Source organism: Astyanax mexicanus, chromosome 8, assembly GCF_023375975.1.
Source record: "Astyanax mexicanus isolate ESR-SI-001 chromosome 8, AstMex3_surface, whole genome shotgun sequence".
NCBI classification, from domain to species: Eukaryota; Metazoa; Chordata; class Actinopteri; order Characiformes; family Acestrorhamphidae; genus Astyanax; species Astyanax mexicanus.
The window spans coordinates 5,570,625-5,587,426 of NC_064415.1; the positions used below are offsets into that span (position 1 = coordinate 5,570,625).

Below are 16,802 nucleotides of genomic sequence, written 5' to 3' on the forward strand. Positions count from 1 at the left end.
GTCTGATCGCAATCATAGGGCTGGGCAATATGACACAATTTTATTGTATAATGATAAATTTGTTACTTTTTTGTTACTAAGTAAATCGTTGGTATCATTAGTGCGTTTAGAACACTGAGTATATGGAAAAACAGTTATTTAGAATCCTTTTAATGGCATTTTATTAATGATTTGGTCACAAAATATTATTTTTTGTGATAAATAAATTGTGACACTTGAAGATGTCTTTAAACATGGTAATACAATTTTATTTATTTATTTATTTTTTTACCACATTGCCCAGCCCTAGCTAAGATCATCGTAGTGTTGCGTGTTGTGTGTTGCATGATGAGCAATCTACCATTTAACCACGATCTTTGTGCTTCTGGAAAATCCAGCCCTTAAACATTCGGCCTTCCTTAACAATGAAGCTGGAGAAAATGAAAAAACAAAACTCTGAAAAAACAAAATACTGAAAATACGACAGGTTAAATTCCCCTTTAGCTACTGCGTTAAGCATGAAAACTAGCACTTTTTAGCGTAGCTAAAATGACACTGTTGAGCACACTGTTTTTAGCGAATGCTAAACTGGTCTATGCGAGGCTAAGCTAAAGTGATTAGCAGTCAGATTAGCATTTTACAGCAAATCTTAAAGCGAAATCTTCAGAATCTTCTGCTTGTTTGTGTTAAAGGCTCATGTTTTGGCAACATACTGTGTAAGAACGTCCTTGTGTTAGTTAGTACAGCCGACCTCTTTACTGTGTCTTTACTGGCAAGGCTACATCTTCCGCACAGTCACGACAAAAAAGAGCAGAGCTAGCATGTTAGCTCATCCACCGCCTTTCTCCTTTTCCTTTTTTTTTTTTTTTTTAAACACCCAAACCAGCACTGCAAAAATCTGAAGATACTCCCAAACACCAGCCTAGCAAAATCTTTGGTGAAATATGCATCACGTTATTGGATTGCACTGCCTTGAATGGTGACGTCTAACGTTTCTCATGGAGAGTTTTGAGCAGTATAAGTGTATTTATATATATATATATATGAATACATATACCATATACGACTATACTGACCCAAACACAGTCTTTTAAAATGCTAAAAAAGTTGGTATAACCCCATCCTTCCCCCAAAAGTCCCTACAGCACGTCTCCAAATCATCCTCCATCCTCCTGTCTCAAAGCAGAGGTTCAGAGGTTCCAATAGAGGGGTTTTGTTCTTATCTCTCTCTCTTTTCTACATCATTCTTTTCCCAGCGAATCAGCGCACATCTGCTGCAGACGAAAGCTGCCCCTCTCCAAAAGCTGGTCACTTCCAGTCCCAGTGCCGTGGCCACATAGTCCTCCCTCTCTCTCCCTCTCTCTCTTTCTCCCTCTTATTCTCTCGCTCCAGCAGTGCAGGGGAATCGCTCCTCAGCTGAGCTCGAAACCCGAGGACGACTCGATGGCGTACAGCAGTTTGCTCTTCATCAGCTGCTCGTCACAAAACTCCGGCAGCTTCAGGAGGTTCATGCAAGTGCTAGCGGTGGGGAGGCGCTCCAGGTCGTTCCCCCCGTTATGGATGCAGAAGGCTGGGTACAGTTCCTGAGGGGAAAGAGAAAAAAAAACAATCAGGAATTAGGGGAGATATGTCATTACAAACAACACAAATACTAATCTATTATTAAAAATGATTTCTGACTAGTACTAGCGCTAGTGCTAATATACACCAGAGCTACAGAACGGCCTTCTATGAAGGAACACATAAGGAATCATGTAGTAACTTAAAATCTTAAACAAACTTAAATACTCTGTGAAGAAGCTTTTAGTGATCTTATCTGGGGAGCTGTTAACTTGTGGTTTCTGGGGCTGGTAACTCTGATGAACTTATCCTGTACAACAGAGGAAACTCTTGCTCTTCCTTTCCTGGGGTGGTCCTGATGAGAGCCAGTTTCATCATTACAACGTTTTTAATGGTCTTTGCGGTGACTGCACTTAAGGATACTTTCCAAGTTCTTTTTTTTTTAATACATGTTTTGGATTGACTGAAATATTCACTATTCACTGTATACCTGTAACTCTACCTCTTCACTACTTTACTTTAACTGATGCTCTCAAACACTTTATTAAGAGACAAGAAATTCATGTAATTAACTCTTGATGAGTTTAGCACAGCTGTTAACTGAAAGCCTGAATTCCAGGTGACTCTACCTCATAAAACGCACTGGAAGAAAATCCAGCAGAGATGTGCAAAACTGTCTAATCTAAGCAAGAGGTGCTACTTTGAAGAATGTAAAATATAAAACATATTCTGGTTTGTTTAACACTTTTTTTGTTTACTAAAGTTTACTACTGTTTTTCTTTATATTTCGGATGTCTTTAGAATTAATCTACAAAGCATTTTTTTAATAAACAAAAAACAAACACTGGTGGTGAATCTAAAGCACTAATATGTAAACATCAGAGAACGTTCTTGTATTGCCAACAGAGTAGGACTCTCTGAAGCAGATATACTTGAACTAATCAGCACCATGCCTAATGTTAACTGTGGGCTGTAACAGTGTTCGCTAAAATAATGGAGCTCCTGTGTTTTTTGGGCTGATGTTTCTGGTCTTTAAAGGCTGCACTCTAAAATCAATGAGGGCAGTCTGAGACACTTGGTCTGGAGGAAGGGGTCTACCGAAAGAGTAGATAAGACCGGCTCTGCTTCTGATTCTTTAGTCTGGGCTTCAAAACTCAATGATGGCAGTCTGAGACACTTGGTCTGGAAGAACCGGCTCTGCTTCTGATTCCAATGGTGGAACAAACTACCTTCTACTACCAGATCAGGAGAATCTCTCACTATCTTTAATAAACTCCTGAAGACAGAGCTCTTCAAAGAGCTTTACTCTCCTAACACCTCTAACTAACTACCTTCTACTACCAGATCAGGAGAATCTCTCACTATCTTTAATAAACTCCTGAAGACAGAGCTCTTCAAAGAGCACTTACTCTCCTAACACCTCTAACTAACTACCTTCCACTACCAGATCAGTAGAATCTCTTACTATCTTTAATAAACTCCTGAAGACAGAGCTCTTCAAAGAGCTCTTACTCTCCTAACACCTCTAACTAACTACCTTCTACTACCAGATCAGTAGAATCTCTTACTATCTTTAATAAACTCCTGAAGACAGAGCTCTTCAAAGAGCACTTACTCTCCTAACACCTCTAACACACTAACTACTTCTAACCTCATTTCCTTCTTCCCCTCCTTCACTCCTCTATCCCATTATTTCCCTATCTAAAAATGTTTTACCTTTAACTTCTATTACTATTGTAAGTCGCTTTGGACAAAAGCGTCTGTCAAATGTAATGTAATGTAATGTAATGATTCTTTAGGCTGGGCTCTAAAAACTAAATGAAGGCAGTCTGAGATGCTTGTTCTGGTAGAAGGGGTCAGTCTACCAAATGAGTAGATAAGACCAGCTTTGCTTCTGATTCTTTAGGCTTGGCTCTAAACTCAATAAAGGCAGTCTGAGACACTTGTCCTGGAAGAAGGGGTCTACCGAAAGAGAAGATAAGACCGGCTCTGCTTCTGATTCTTTAGTCTGGGCTTCAAAACTCAATGAAGGCGGTCTGAGACACTGGTCTGGGAGATAAAGTCAAAAATGAGTAGGTAAATCCAGCTCTGTTTCTGGTCTCTACTGTATCACTGCAGTAATTTTAGACACCATATTTAATTTAGCATATAACATTTTGTATTTAATACTGGAAAAGCTTATAGGTATCTTCAATGCTATAGTCAAAAAGAGCCTAAGAGAAGTTCGTCCAGCTGTTGTAAGCAATCTCCACACCTCAACTCCTGACAACATAAAGCAGAACTGCTGACCGTGTGCGTGCCTGGTGCGATACGACGTGTTGACACAAGATCAGGCCTGAGCGCTTTCCATCACCCAAATCATCACAGCGTTTGACACCTAATACCCATAAGGTCGCCGCCATCACGAAATCTCACACAACCGCCCACAAATTCTCCCTGACTTTTAGCGCGGGCCCGCGGGCTGCGGCGGGGCTCAACCCCCGAGCGAACCCGATTAAACCAATCTGGGGGTTCCGTTTTAACAGCCCCATTTTTCTAACAATTAACGTATTAAAGTATCGTTGCTTATCGAGGAAGTGTCAGGGCGGGAGCCATCATTTTGAGGAAAAGGTTTCCATCATCTTTTTTAAATGGCTTCCTCTGACAGGGCCATTTCTGCCTTAATGAATTCCCGGGTGTTTAACGGCACCTAATTAAGGCCGGGCTGGCTGGAGAGGAGGTAGAGGTGAGAGGGCATCCTGCCTTGGACCGTCTCGCTACCAATCCACCACCCCCCACCCCTCCGTCTCGCTCCCTCGTTCTCTTTACCGCTCTCCTCCAGCCCTCCTGTACTCTCTGTCTGCTGCAAAGTCAAATTCATTAAATAGCCTCTTCTCCTTCTGCTGTGCCAGTTAAACTTCGGTCAAAATTCGACTGGATTTAGCATTAAAATGATTTTTTAAACTTAGGTAAATGTAGTTCTAATAAAGTCTATTTCTACTGCGAACAAGTTAAGATCTTATTCTACACTTTCAATCAGAAATCAGAAATATTCAACAACCTTCTCCTACAAGTTTTAACTTTAAGTTTTAACATTTCTGATGATTTTTATGAGCTTGTTTTCAAAGTAAAGCTACTGTTGCTTTACAATGTCTCAATGCTGCAACATGACTTAAAATTATTTAAAAGGATTTTAAAACCACTGTTAAACACTATTAAAAGACCACTTCAAAATAAAATTTCTCTGATTTAACTATCTATAGATTTATGTTTGAGTAAAATGAACATTGTGGTTTTATTCTACAAACTATATTCGGACAACATTTCTCCCAAATTTCAAGTAAAATATTGTCATTTAGAACATTTATTTGCAGAAAATGAGAAATGGTCAAAATAAGGTAACATATGCAGAGCTTTCCAAACTCAAATAATGCAAAGAAACAACAGTACTAATGTTTTAACTCCGTAAGAGTCGTACACACTGCTTTTGGGTTACCTTCTGTACTTTCTGCCACACAAATTCAAGAAGAAAAGTAGAAAAATAGTAATATTTTGTGACAATATTTCAGAATAAAGTAGTAATATTCCTTGAATTTCCTGAAAAAGGCTTAAAATTCACAGAATAAAGTTGTAATATTTAAAGATTAAAAAATCTTATTTTTTGGAAAATAAAGTCATAATATTTAAAAAAATAATATTAGTAATATTTAGAAAATAGTCATAATGAAAAAAATACATTGGTAATAATATTATAAAATATAAAATAATATTCTGAAAATATCTGAAAATAATTTTCTCAGTATGAATTTGTGATATTTTGAGAATAAAGTCATAATATTGAGAAAATAAAGTCATAATTAAAAAAAAAAATAAAGTAGTCATTCTTAGAAAATGAATTTGTAATATTTTGAGCATAAAGCCATCAAATTTTGAGAAAAAGTGACAATATTACCACATTATAAAGTAGTATTGCTATCAGTGAAAGCAACAATATTATGGACATTAGAAATTTGCGGGTTATAATTTTGATCAGTTTTACCAATAAAGAAAGACTTAAACAGAACATCAGCAGCAGAATATTGTTGGTATTATAAAACTAAGACATTCGTCTGATTCTCTTCTGTTTAACTACATTCCCTCTTTGGGTGGCGTGAGATGTAACTGCTCACAGTCTTGTGAGTTCATCTTTAACTTTCTTTCTGCTTCTTTCTTTAAACAATTTGCAGTTTCAGCCATTTAAGCGTTCTTATACTATGATTATTAATCTGGAGCCGATGGGCCAGGAGACCCATGAAGAACACCAGAACCCAGATTACAGTGTGTGTGTGTGTGTGTTGACTGAACTCTGGAGTGTGTATTAGTGACTATATTAACACACTATAGATTCTTAAATTGCGGCTCTATTAAGCTCTTAAACCCCACAGTAAAGACCAGCCCAGCCTGCAGCTCCACCACTGATAAGCCCAACAAATGAAGCTCTAACTACAGCCAATCCCCCGTCCAGGTGAGCTCCTGAACTCTACCTGAACTCTGATACAACAGACACAACAAAAGGCCCAACACCACCACCTGCTCACACACACAGCTCTACAGCCTGACCTCACCATGAGCTAGATCTTCATCATATTCACAGTTTAGCATTCTGTAGTGCATCTATCCTGTAGTGGTAAAATCCAGGGCCATTATATCCATTATACACTATACACTGCCTTAAGTATTCGCTCACCAGCCCCACTCACAAGATAACACCTCACAACTTATACAGGTGTGGGCGTTCACAAGCCGTCACCTTATGGTAACATTTCGTGGTCAGTTTACATATTGTAGTCCCCTGTCTTTTGGCATGTCAGTGTATGTTTAGATCATTAGTGAAGATGTTCCTAAATTGATACAACCTTTTTAGTACTATCATTTGGTACTAGCAACTGAAATTTCATAATAAAGTTGTCAAAAAAAAAAAAAAGGAACACATTTGAATAAAATTGTGAAAGTTTGAGGAAAAAAGTAAAATTTGTAAAATAAAAGTCTTAAATTTTTAAGGATTTTTTGAAGTCATAATATTTAATGAATAAAGTCATAATATTTCTTGTATAAAGTCGTTAAATTTGAGAATAAAGTCGTAATATTTCATTAATTAAGTCGTAATATTTTGAGAATAATTTCATAATATTTTTAGAATGAAGTCAGAATACTTTATAAAAAAAGGTGTAATATTTTGATAATAAAGCACTGAAGTTTTGAGAATAAAGTTGTAAGATTTTATGATAAAAGTTGTAATATTTTGAGAATAAAATCGTAACAAATTTGCAATATTTCGAGAATAAAATAAAGCTGTAAAATTTGGAAATAAAGTCATATTTCAACAATAAAACTGTAATTTTAGCAAATAAAGTTGTGGTATTAAGATAAAAGTTGTAATACTTTGAGAATAAAGTCATACTTCAAGATCATTTTGTACCATTCCATGGAATTTCATAATTTACTCGTTTATTTATTTCATAACTCACTTTAAAGCCCAGTAGTGGAGGGCGAGAACAGCTGGTGACGAACTTGAGCAGTTTACGTTTTTCATCATCGCTGAAGTTCTCCACAACGTCCCAGAAGATCTTAATTACCGGATGAGTGGCTGAATATCCACCTGCACACAGAGCGAGACATTATTCTTAAACATTTCATTACTTTTACCATTCTCACCTGATCAGAGATCAGAGATCAGGGACGGCACCGTCTGTTATATATTTCAGGGGGAAAGAAATTATTGGTACTGGAGAACAGGTGGACAGGTAAGACAGTAAAAGGTGGAGGTGTACCTGAGTAATTGGTGAACTTCTTCAGGTCATCCAGACAGATGGGAACATGGGCTCCAGAGATCAGAACCTGAGAAAAATATTACCCACAAACAGTTAAAATACACAACAAAATTTATCTTAGCATAAGAAAGAACAAATACAGAGATACAAATCAGCACATTGTATTTTTTTTTTATTTCAGTTTTTACTGATTAATACAGTCCCTAAACACTTTTATACTGAAATTATACACATGAATTCATTATTAACTAACTGACCATATGTAGTAAAATAATTAGGCAAAAGTATCACTGATTAGTTCTTCTTTTTTTTATAATTTTTGATATCACAATTCACAATTATAATTTTTTATGCCTTCAAAAAAGGTATACAGAAAAAGGAACTATTAACACAGAGGATGGCTTTAATTAATTTATTTTTGCAATAAAAAAAAAAAAAACCAATATGGAAGGAATAAATATATTCTTTCTGATTAGTAGTATATTCTGTTTGTGTTTTAATGAAATCTGGTCTTTTATTCTTCATGTAAATTGTCCATTTTTCCCACACATCTGCAGCCTAATAGCAAATGCAATTTTTTCCAAAACATATATTTCATTGACTATTTTAATCTATTCTTTCATTACTGGGGGATCAGGTACACGCCATCTCCTTGTTATGTCTTTTTTTTACTTGCAATCATCACTGATTATTTTACTGTTATTCTGTTTAATTGATTGTTTATGTATCATTTATAATTAAAATCAACATTTATTTAAAATGATTTGGTTAATACGTTTTAATTATTAATTATTATTTAATGAATTTATTATATTGCAGCCCTGTCACACTTTATGCAGGGTCAGGAGCAGGTGTAAATTGTGTGTGTGTGTGTGTGTGTGTTTTCACTCTGTGCACGCTTGGCTGAGCATTACCTGTATCTCCTGCTGGTCAAACATGCGTAGCCACTCCAGGTTGACCACATTGGCCAGTCCCTGTCTGAAGGCCAGGCAGTGTGCGCGGATCTGTTTGTTCAGGCGGTAATCGGCCACTAAATGGATGTAGGCGATGCGATTCGCTGTGGTCACTGGGATGTCTTTTCCCCCCGGCTTCAGCTCAACCACCTGGAAAAACCAAAGGAAAAAGGATGAGATGGAGAAAACGAGATTATACTGAGTAAAAACTTCAGAACTGATTCTCCTATAAGGCTTTTTCAGCTAAAACGGCTTCTGATTTGCTCTATTCTGTTGTATTATATCCTATTTATTTATTTATTTGTTTACTGTTTTTTTTTGTTTACACTTTACTTACACTTTACTTGGATGGTCCATTTTATGGCCTTGTTGATGCTCAACTGACATTCAACTAACACTGAATTGAATCTCCATTAAATTTAACTTAACCCTATGTTGAATGTAAATGATTCAAAACAGAACATAACCGTACACCTAACCCTAATCTTAACCCTTAATCAACCCTAAAATCTAACCCTACACCTAACCCTAACCTTAACCCTTAATCAACCCTAAAATCAAACCCTACACCTAACCCTAATCTTAACCCTTAATCAACCACAAAATCAAACCCTACACCTAACCCTAACCTTAACCCTTAATCAACCCTAAAATCAAACCCTACACCTAACCCTAACCTTAACCCTTAATCTACCATAAAATCTAACCCTACACCTAACCCTTACCCTAACCTTAACCCTTAATCAACCCTAAAATCTAACCCTACACCTAACCCTAACCATAACCCTTAATCAACCCTAAAATCTAACCCTACACCTAACCCTTACCCTAACCTTAACCCTTAAACAACCCTAAAATCTAACCCTACACCTAACCCCTAACCTTAACCCTTAATCAACCATAAAATCAAACCCTATACCTAACCCTAGCCTTAACCCTTAATCAACCCTAAAATCTAACCCTACACCTAACCCTAACCTTAACCCTTAATCAACCATAAAATCTAACCCTACACCTAACCCTAACCTTAACCCTTAATCAACCATAAAATCAAACCCTACACCTAACCCTAACCTTAACCCTTAATCAACCATAAAATCTAACCCTACACCTAACCCTAACCTTAACCCTTAATCAACCCTAAAATCAAACCCTACACCTAACCCTAACCTTAACCCTTAATCAACCCTAAAATCTAACCCTACACCTAACCCTAACCTTAACCCTTAATCAACCCTAAAATCTAACCCTACACCTAACCCCTAACCTTAACCCTTAATCAACCCTAAAATCTAACCCTACACCTAACCCTTACCCTAACTTTAACCTAAGCTTAAAATCTAACCCTAAACCCAATCCTAAAATATTAAGATAAGCGTTTGGGTTAGAGTTGAATGTTGGGTTTTATTCAATAGAGAATCATTTACTTTCACCTTTTAGTTCATTTGCATTTAATAGACATGTAGTTGAATGTTAGTTGAAAGTCAGTTGAGCATCAAAGAGGCCATCAAATGGACCATCCAAGTAAAGTGTTACCTGTTTACTTACTTATTTGACATGTACAATCCAGCACCATTGGATCTGCGACATACAAATATGCACACAAATAAATGCATGCCGCCTGGATTTAAGTAAGTAAATGATGTGGGGTTGGTTGATGCTGCAGTTGGTCTGCAGGTTTAGGTTCAGCAACAGTATGTGCTGAAAGAATGAGGTCAGCTGACTACCTGAATATACTGAATATAGACCAGGTTCCATCAATAGATTTTTTTCTTCTCTGATGGAACGGCCAGGAGTAAACACAACCATGGTTGGGCACGTGCTAGTAAACGTGAGCACGTGTTGAAAGCTGTGCACCTCAGTCCAGCACAGTTTTGAGCAGTTGAATTCACGCTTTTATACTCAGAAAAAAGGTAATCAGTTTTGTAGGAAGCTACACTGTATGACTATATACTCTTCTTTTACAGGGTGGCAGGACTGTGCCGGTAAACACAGAGAGAGAAACGTGCTTTATCAACACAGCCACTGAGGCCAGACCAGGGATAATCATTAACAGCAAAAAGAGAAGAGAGAGAAACAAAAGAAATAAAAAGACCAAAAGACAAAGCATGAGAAAGAGACGGACTAGATGAGAGATTATTTATATGAATTATTTCTACACTAACTTGTGTTTTAGTTTTTCATTCTTTATTACATCATGTTTGTTACTTGTGTTTTAGCAACGTAGAGCAAGGCAGAGCCAGACAGTTTAAGTTAGAGCAAAGTAAAACGAGGTAGAGGAAGAGCGATGTAGAGCAAGGTAGAGTGAGGTACAGCACAAGGTAGAGGATAGTAGAGCAAAGTAGAGGTAGAGTGAGGTAGAATTAAAAAGAGTCAAGAAGTAATAGGAAAAGTGATGTAGAGTGAATTAGAGAGAGGTAGAGTGGTAAAGGTAGGGTGAGGCAGAATGAGGTAGAGTAATGTAAAGGTAGAGTGAGTCAGAATGAGGTAGAGTAAGGTACAGTAAAGTAGAGGTAGAGTGAGGTAAAGTGAATAAGAGCAAGGAAGAGTAAAGTAGAGCAAAGTAGAGGTAGAATGAGGTAGAGTGAAGTAGTGGTAGAGTGAGGTAGAGTGAAGTAGAGGGAAGTAGAGGTAGAGTAAGATAGAATTAAGTAGAGCGGAGCAGAGCGAAGTAGAGCATAGTAGAGTGAAGTAGCGGTAGAGTGAAGTAGAGCGGAGTAGAGCATAGTAAAGTGAAGTAGAGGTAGACTGAGGCAGCGTGAAGTAGAGGTAGAGTGAAGTAGAGGTAGAGTGAGGTAGCGGGAAGTAGAGGTAGAGTGAAGTAGAGGTAGAGTGAGGTAGCGGGAAGTAGAGGTAGAGTGAAGTAGAGCATAGTAGAGTGAAGTAGAGGTAGAGTGAGGTAGAGTGAAGTAGATGTAGAGTGAAGTAGAGGTAGAGTGAGGTAGCGGGAAGTAGAGGTAGAGTGAAGTAGAGCATAGTAGAGTGAAGTAGAGGTAGAGTGAGGTAGCGGGAAGTAGAGGTAGAGTGAAGTAGAGCATAGTAGAGTGAAGTAGAGGTAGAGTGAGGTAGAGTGAAGCTGAGCAAAGTAGAGGTAGAATGAATAAGAGGAAGGTAGAGCGAAGAGTGAAATAAAGGGAAGTAGAGGTAGAGCGAGGTAGACTGAAATAGAGGTAGAGTGAAATAGAGGGAAGTAAAGATAGAGTGAGGTAAAGTGAAAAAGAGCAAAGTAAAGGTAGAGTGAAGAAGAGTAAAGTAAAGGTAGAGGGAGGTAGAGTGAATGAGAGGGGGTTAGAGCGAGGTAGAGTGAGGCAGAGTGAGGTAAAGTGAGGCAGTGGGATGTCGAGCACAAGGTAAAAGGAGGTAGATTTCTAACCTGAGCTTCTCCAAGGTCGTTGTTGACCACGGTGAAGTTCAGCCCCAGATCCTCCACATCGCCCTCATAGCTCTTCATGAACAGCAGGTTCCGATACATCTCCGGGTCCAGAGACGCCAGGTGGTGGATGTCCACATCAGCACTGGTTCCCAGCAGCTTAGACAAGAAGAAACTGGCAAACGGCAGCTCCACCAACATGTTCTCATACAGAGCCTGAAACCACAGAGAGAGAGAGAGGAAGAAGAGTGAAGATACAACATATATATTACATTTCATACTGTTTATACGTCACTAATTAGCAGTGAGTAAAGTGTACGCCTCAATCGCATCAGCACGCACTTGTAGCTTTTTTACAACCACGGTGGTAATAGTGAAAACAGTGGCAAGAAAAAGAAACTTTAGAAATAACCAAGACACTGATCGACCCAGACATTACACACTTATGTACACACACATTTCCAGCAAAAGCCATTTTAGCTTGATAAACTAAAATTGCCAACACTCTCACCCACTCTGGGTGGGTACAGTAGGTGGCGCTCTCTCTGTGATGCTGGTTAGAACAGGTATCTGTTAGCTGATGTATCAGAGCTGGGGATCCGGTTCTTTCCTCTGAGCGTGTTGTGTTGCTTCCCAGTGATGCTGCATCAAGTCAAGAGCAGTAATCGGTAAAAGATGCACAGTCTTACTTCAGATGTATCAGAGGAGGCATGCGCTTGCCCTGACACTCCTAGTGCAGGGGTGGGTTTTATTTGGTAGGCTAATTAGGGGGGTTATTATTATCTATTTCTTTAACATATCATTGCAGTTATGATATAAAAAAAATGTTTTTACACTGAATTTCACTATAAGTTAAAGGGTTGATTTTTCAAGCAGAGATTAAGCCTATCCCTTGAATACACAGCATTTTAAATGGAGATTCAATTATTTCAGGACTAGGCTTAATTCCTGCTTGAGAAACTCCCCTATTAAGTTTTTTTCATTCTCCTATAAAGCTGCCGTGAGTGATGATATCCAACTTTTTGGAATTTTATTTAGACCCCCAACTTTAACCACAGAACTGGGACCAAAAACACAGAAGCTGATCTTACAATGTTCACACATTCTAACAATCTGCAGTAAAAAAAAACACCAACCAGCACAAATTCAGCAGCCTCAAACTTCCCAAGCACCCAAAGAATCCTGACCTTGACCCGAGACGCCACCAAGCACTCGAGTCGAGTCGTAAAGCCGTAAAGCTAATGTACTGGAATAGTCCTGAAAAAAGCCCATTTCAGGACATTAAAATATACAGAGCTCCTATAAAGGATTGCACTAACCCCCTTGGCCGCATCAACTAAATGGATTATAAATTTCCCAAATCTCCATAATGCACGCATCTAAAACACACAGGCGGCTCGTAAATCAGGGCATTTTTCTAAACACAGGTTAATCGCCAGACTTCCCAAAAAAACACCCCGCATTTTTTTATGCAAAATAATCCACTTAGCCCGCGCTGGAGCGGCGACATATGCGACGCGGGACCCCCCTGAAACCTATCAATAACCCGGCTACCGGGAACAAGCAGCAATAAGAATATGGAGGCAAAAGCGGCGACTGTTCTTTGGGCCTCCCGGTTATTTATTGCTGTTTATTGCCAGAAATTGTGCCAAAATGACTCAGGATAAAAAGGATTAATGACGGCCGCGCCTTTTAATATCAGTGAGTGCAGTGGCAAGGTAATTAATGCAAATCGCCGCGCCATCAGGGGAGTTTAAACGCCAACAACTTAAGCGCCTGCCTTCTGTTTGCTGCCAAATAAATTTGTTAATTTACAACATTAAGAATCAATAAAAAAATATCACGCTTTTCAAACGCCGAGGCCATCAGTCAGACTGTGACCTTCGCTTTCCCGGCTGTCGCCTCTCTGCGGGGAAACTTTTCTCAGCAAAGTCTGCAAGTAAATTACAGAGTAGAAAATGTGGAAGAAAGTGTGAAATTAGAGAATCTAGAGAATGAAGAGCACGTCTACAGGACTTCAGTCACTGCTTTCACGTTAAGTCCCGCATTATTGGCACCATTCGGCTCTAATAAGCTCCACATAAGCTTGGCTGAAAGCTTGAGAATATCCTGTAGGGCTTCAATTATGCCTATATAATCTTTAAAAAATACAGCAGACCTTTAGAACACTGTAAAATTTGTAGAGGCTTGCAAAAGTATTTATACCACTTGAACTTCACATTTTGACACCTTATAACCACAAATTTTAATGTATTTTATTGAGATATTGAGACATAATTGTAAAGTGGAACGAAAATGATAAAAATCTCAATAGGTGCTGAGTGGTCAAGCCAACTAAAGTGCTGACACTATGATCTGGAAATCGCTGGTTCTAATCCCGGTCATGCAGCTTGCCATCAGCGGTCAAAGCCCCAAGAGAGCACAATTGCCCTTGTTCTCTCTGGGTGGGTGCAGTAGATGGCACTCTTTCTTTCCCCTTTATCACTCCTATGGTGTTGTAGATCAGCACAAGGCGGCGTCTGTGAGCTGATGTATCAGAACCGAGTCACTGTGCTTTCCTCCGAGTGGTAGCGCTGTGATGCTACTCGGCAATGCTGTGGGGATGCTTTTCACTGTATACCTGTAACTCTACCTCTTCACTACTTTACTTTAACTGATGCTCTCAAACACTTTATTAAGAGGCAAGACATTTAAGTAATTAACTCTTGACGAGTTCAGCACAGCTGTTAACTGAAAGCCTGAATTCCAGGTGACTCTACCTCATAAAGCTGACTGGTTTAACACTTTTTTTGTTTGCTAAATAATTAATTTTTCTTTATAGATTAGATGGCTTTAGTTTTAATCTACAATGTAAAATATTTTTTTACTGAATTTATTTACATCTATACTTTTGAGATTAGCAAGATCCTAAAGCTGATATTTTAAAGCACAATAGCTGTATAATACAGTCAGCCCTAAACTTTAGCACAATCAATTTGTTTCAGCATCTGCAATCTGCAGTATCTGAAAGCTGTTATGACGCTATCTTTAAGTGGGTCTGCTTCCAACACAATGAGTTAATAAACAGGTCTCCAGCGAGCGTCAATACGTGAGCTAGCTGCCTGTAATTCACCCAGCAGTTTAAACACTTTTCAGAAGTCTATCACAGCCTAACGTGACTGCATCACATTACCCTCAGCAGCATTAATTAGTATAATGAAGGCTGGGGGGCCGTTGGAGTGTGCGTATTTATATATATAAATATATATGAGTGTGTATTGAATGTGTGTGGGATGCACTGCAACAGTGATGTAATTGTAATCTATGTCAGCTGCCTTTATAACAGCACTAAACAAATATCAATAGCCCACTCCCCCTGCCACTCGCCGGCGTATTTATGGAGAGAGAAAGAGGGTTAATTGAAAGTCAAATTCAAATTAATCTCCTCATCTTAATTGCCTGGGCCATTAGCGGGGAACGGGGGCAAGAGAATGGAATAAGATGGGAGGAGGGGCCCATTTCTCACAGGCCGTGTCTGATACTCAGTAAAAGGTGTGTGTGTGTGTATTAATGTGTGTATGTGTGTGGGGGGCTCTAATAAGTGGTCCGAATCCCCTCGTCAGAAGCGGTGTTGATACTGGTGACTGTAAAACAGATCAAAACTCTATTACCGGTGGGCCGGGTTTGGGTTATTTATGGCCGTAGCTGATTTAGCGCGCAGGCGGCTACGCAAACACGGCCCGGGAACCATCGGCTAATGGAGGGGCGTAATTGAGGAGTGGGGGGCTCGCGGTGTGAGGTCATTTCACCTTCCTCAACACCCCCAATACCACCCAACACCACCCCCCACCTAATATCCCAGCCGCTGCTTTTCCACATAAACAATCCGGCCCAGAGGCATTAAAGAAACTTTAAAAACATTAGCGGATAATAAATCCAGACATTCAGACGCAGCCAAAACAACAGGGAGCAGATATTCAGGTACAGTTCAGAGTGAGGGACAGGGGGGTTGGTTTGGAGGGGAAGGATATTTAATCATCAGGTTTAGATCATCAGGTTTACATCAACTGTAGATAAAAAACATAGCAGCTTATCTCTGTTTTTCCTGTTTTTCTTAGCTTTAATCAGTTTTAATCAGCTTTTTTCAGCTTTTTCTTAGCCTTTATCAGTTTTTCTCAGCTTTTTATGTTTTTATCAGTTTTCCCATTTTTTTCTCCCTTTTTCTCAGCTTTTTTTTTTTAGCTTTTCTCATTTTTTTTCCTCACTTTTTCCAGTTTTTCCCTGCTTTTCTCAGTTTTTCTCAGCTTTTCTCAGCTTTTATCAGTTTTTCTAAATTTTCTCAGTTTTTTTCAGCTTTTATCAGTTTTGAACAGTGGTGTGAATTTATCACATCTCAGAGACGCAGCATCGTCACTCCGCTCTGATGAAAAGCTCGACCGGCCGAACCTGTTTGGATCAAAAGGCCACAAATACGCCTGACTTTCAACTGCAGTGACCTCATAAATAAAACGCTCGGGTCCGTCCGCTAGCCCAGCACTCAGACTCGGGCCGCTAATTGAAAACGACCTTCGCCCTTCATTATCGATCCATGATCACCATATACATATATATACTCTGTATATATGCACCATGCCATAATCAACCCACAGAAAGAAAATGAATTAAAAAAATAAAGTTTGAAAAAAGAAAGAAAAAATGAAAACAAGTCAAAAAGAGACAGAATGATGAAATAAAGGGGATACAAAAAGAAGGAAAGAAAGAAATAAAGAATAAAAAAGATAAATAAAAGGGTTAAAAAGAGCCAAGAAGAACAAAAAAGACAAATTAAGAAAGAAAAACAGAGGCAATAATAAGCAAAGAAAGAAAAAAAATGATGAAAGAAACAAGATAAAAAATTAACAAAAATAGAGAAAGAAAAATAGAGTAAGAAAAAAAGAAAATGATCAAAGAAAAATAGAGAATGAAAAAAGCAAAGAATGAAACAAATGAAGAAAGAAAAATAAAGAGAAAAGAAAAGAAGAAAAAAAACCTAAGTTTAAGTTAAGAGAAATACATTTTAAAAACAGAAAGAAAGAAAGAAAAAAAAGAAAGAAAGAAAAGAATAAACATTGAAAGATTCTAAAAGAGACAAATAAAGAAAAAGAGAAAAAGGCAGAAAATCATCAAAATCAG

The 16,802-nt window shown here is 38.4% G+C and overlaps 1 protein-coding gene across 1 annotated transcript in view; it reads right to left on the reverse strand.

Annotated features, from left to right (window-relative positions):
• Positions 1-881: 881 nt before the first annotated feature.
• Positions 882-16,802, reverse strand: part of ube3c (ubiquitin protein ligase E3C) — a 62,043-nt gene continuing 46,122 nt past the window's right edge. The window contains exons 20-24 of the mRNA XM_022666681.2: positions 11,655-11,867; positions 8,243-8,431; positions 7,329-7,395; positions 7,026-7,156; positions 882-1,562 (exon numbers count right to left, since the gene is read on the reverse strand). Coding sequence (XP_022522402.2) covers positions 1,392-1,562; positions 7,026-7,156; positions 7,329-7,395; positions 8,243-8,431; positions 11,655-11,867 — 771 coding nt within the window. The 3' untranslated portion in view covers positions 882-1,391. The remainder of the gene's footprint in view (positions 1,563-7,025; positions 7,157-7,328; positions 7,396-8,242; positions 8,432-11,654; positions 11,868-16,802) is intronic.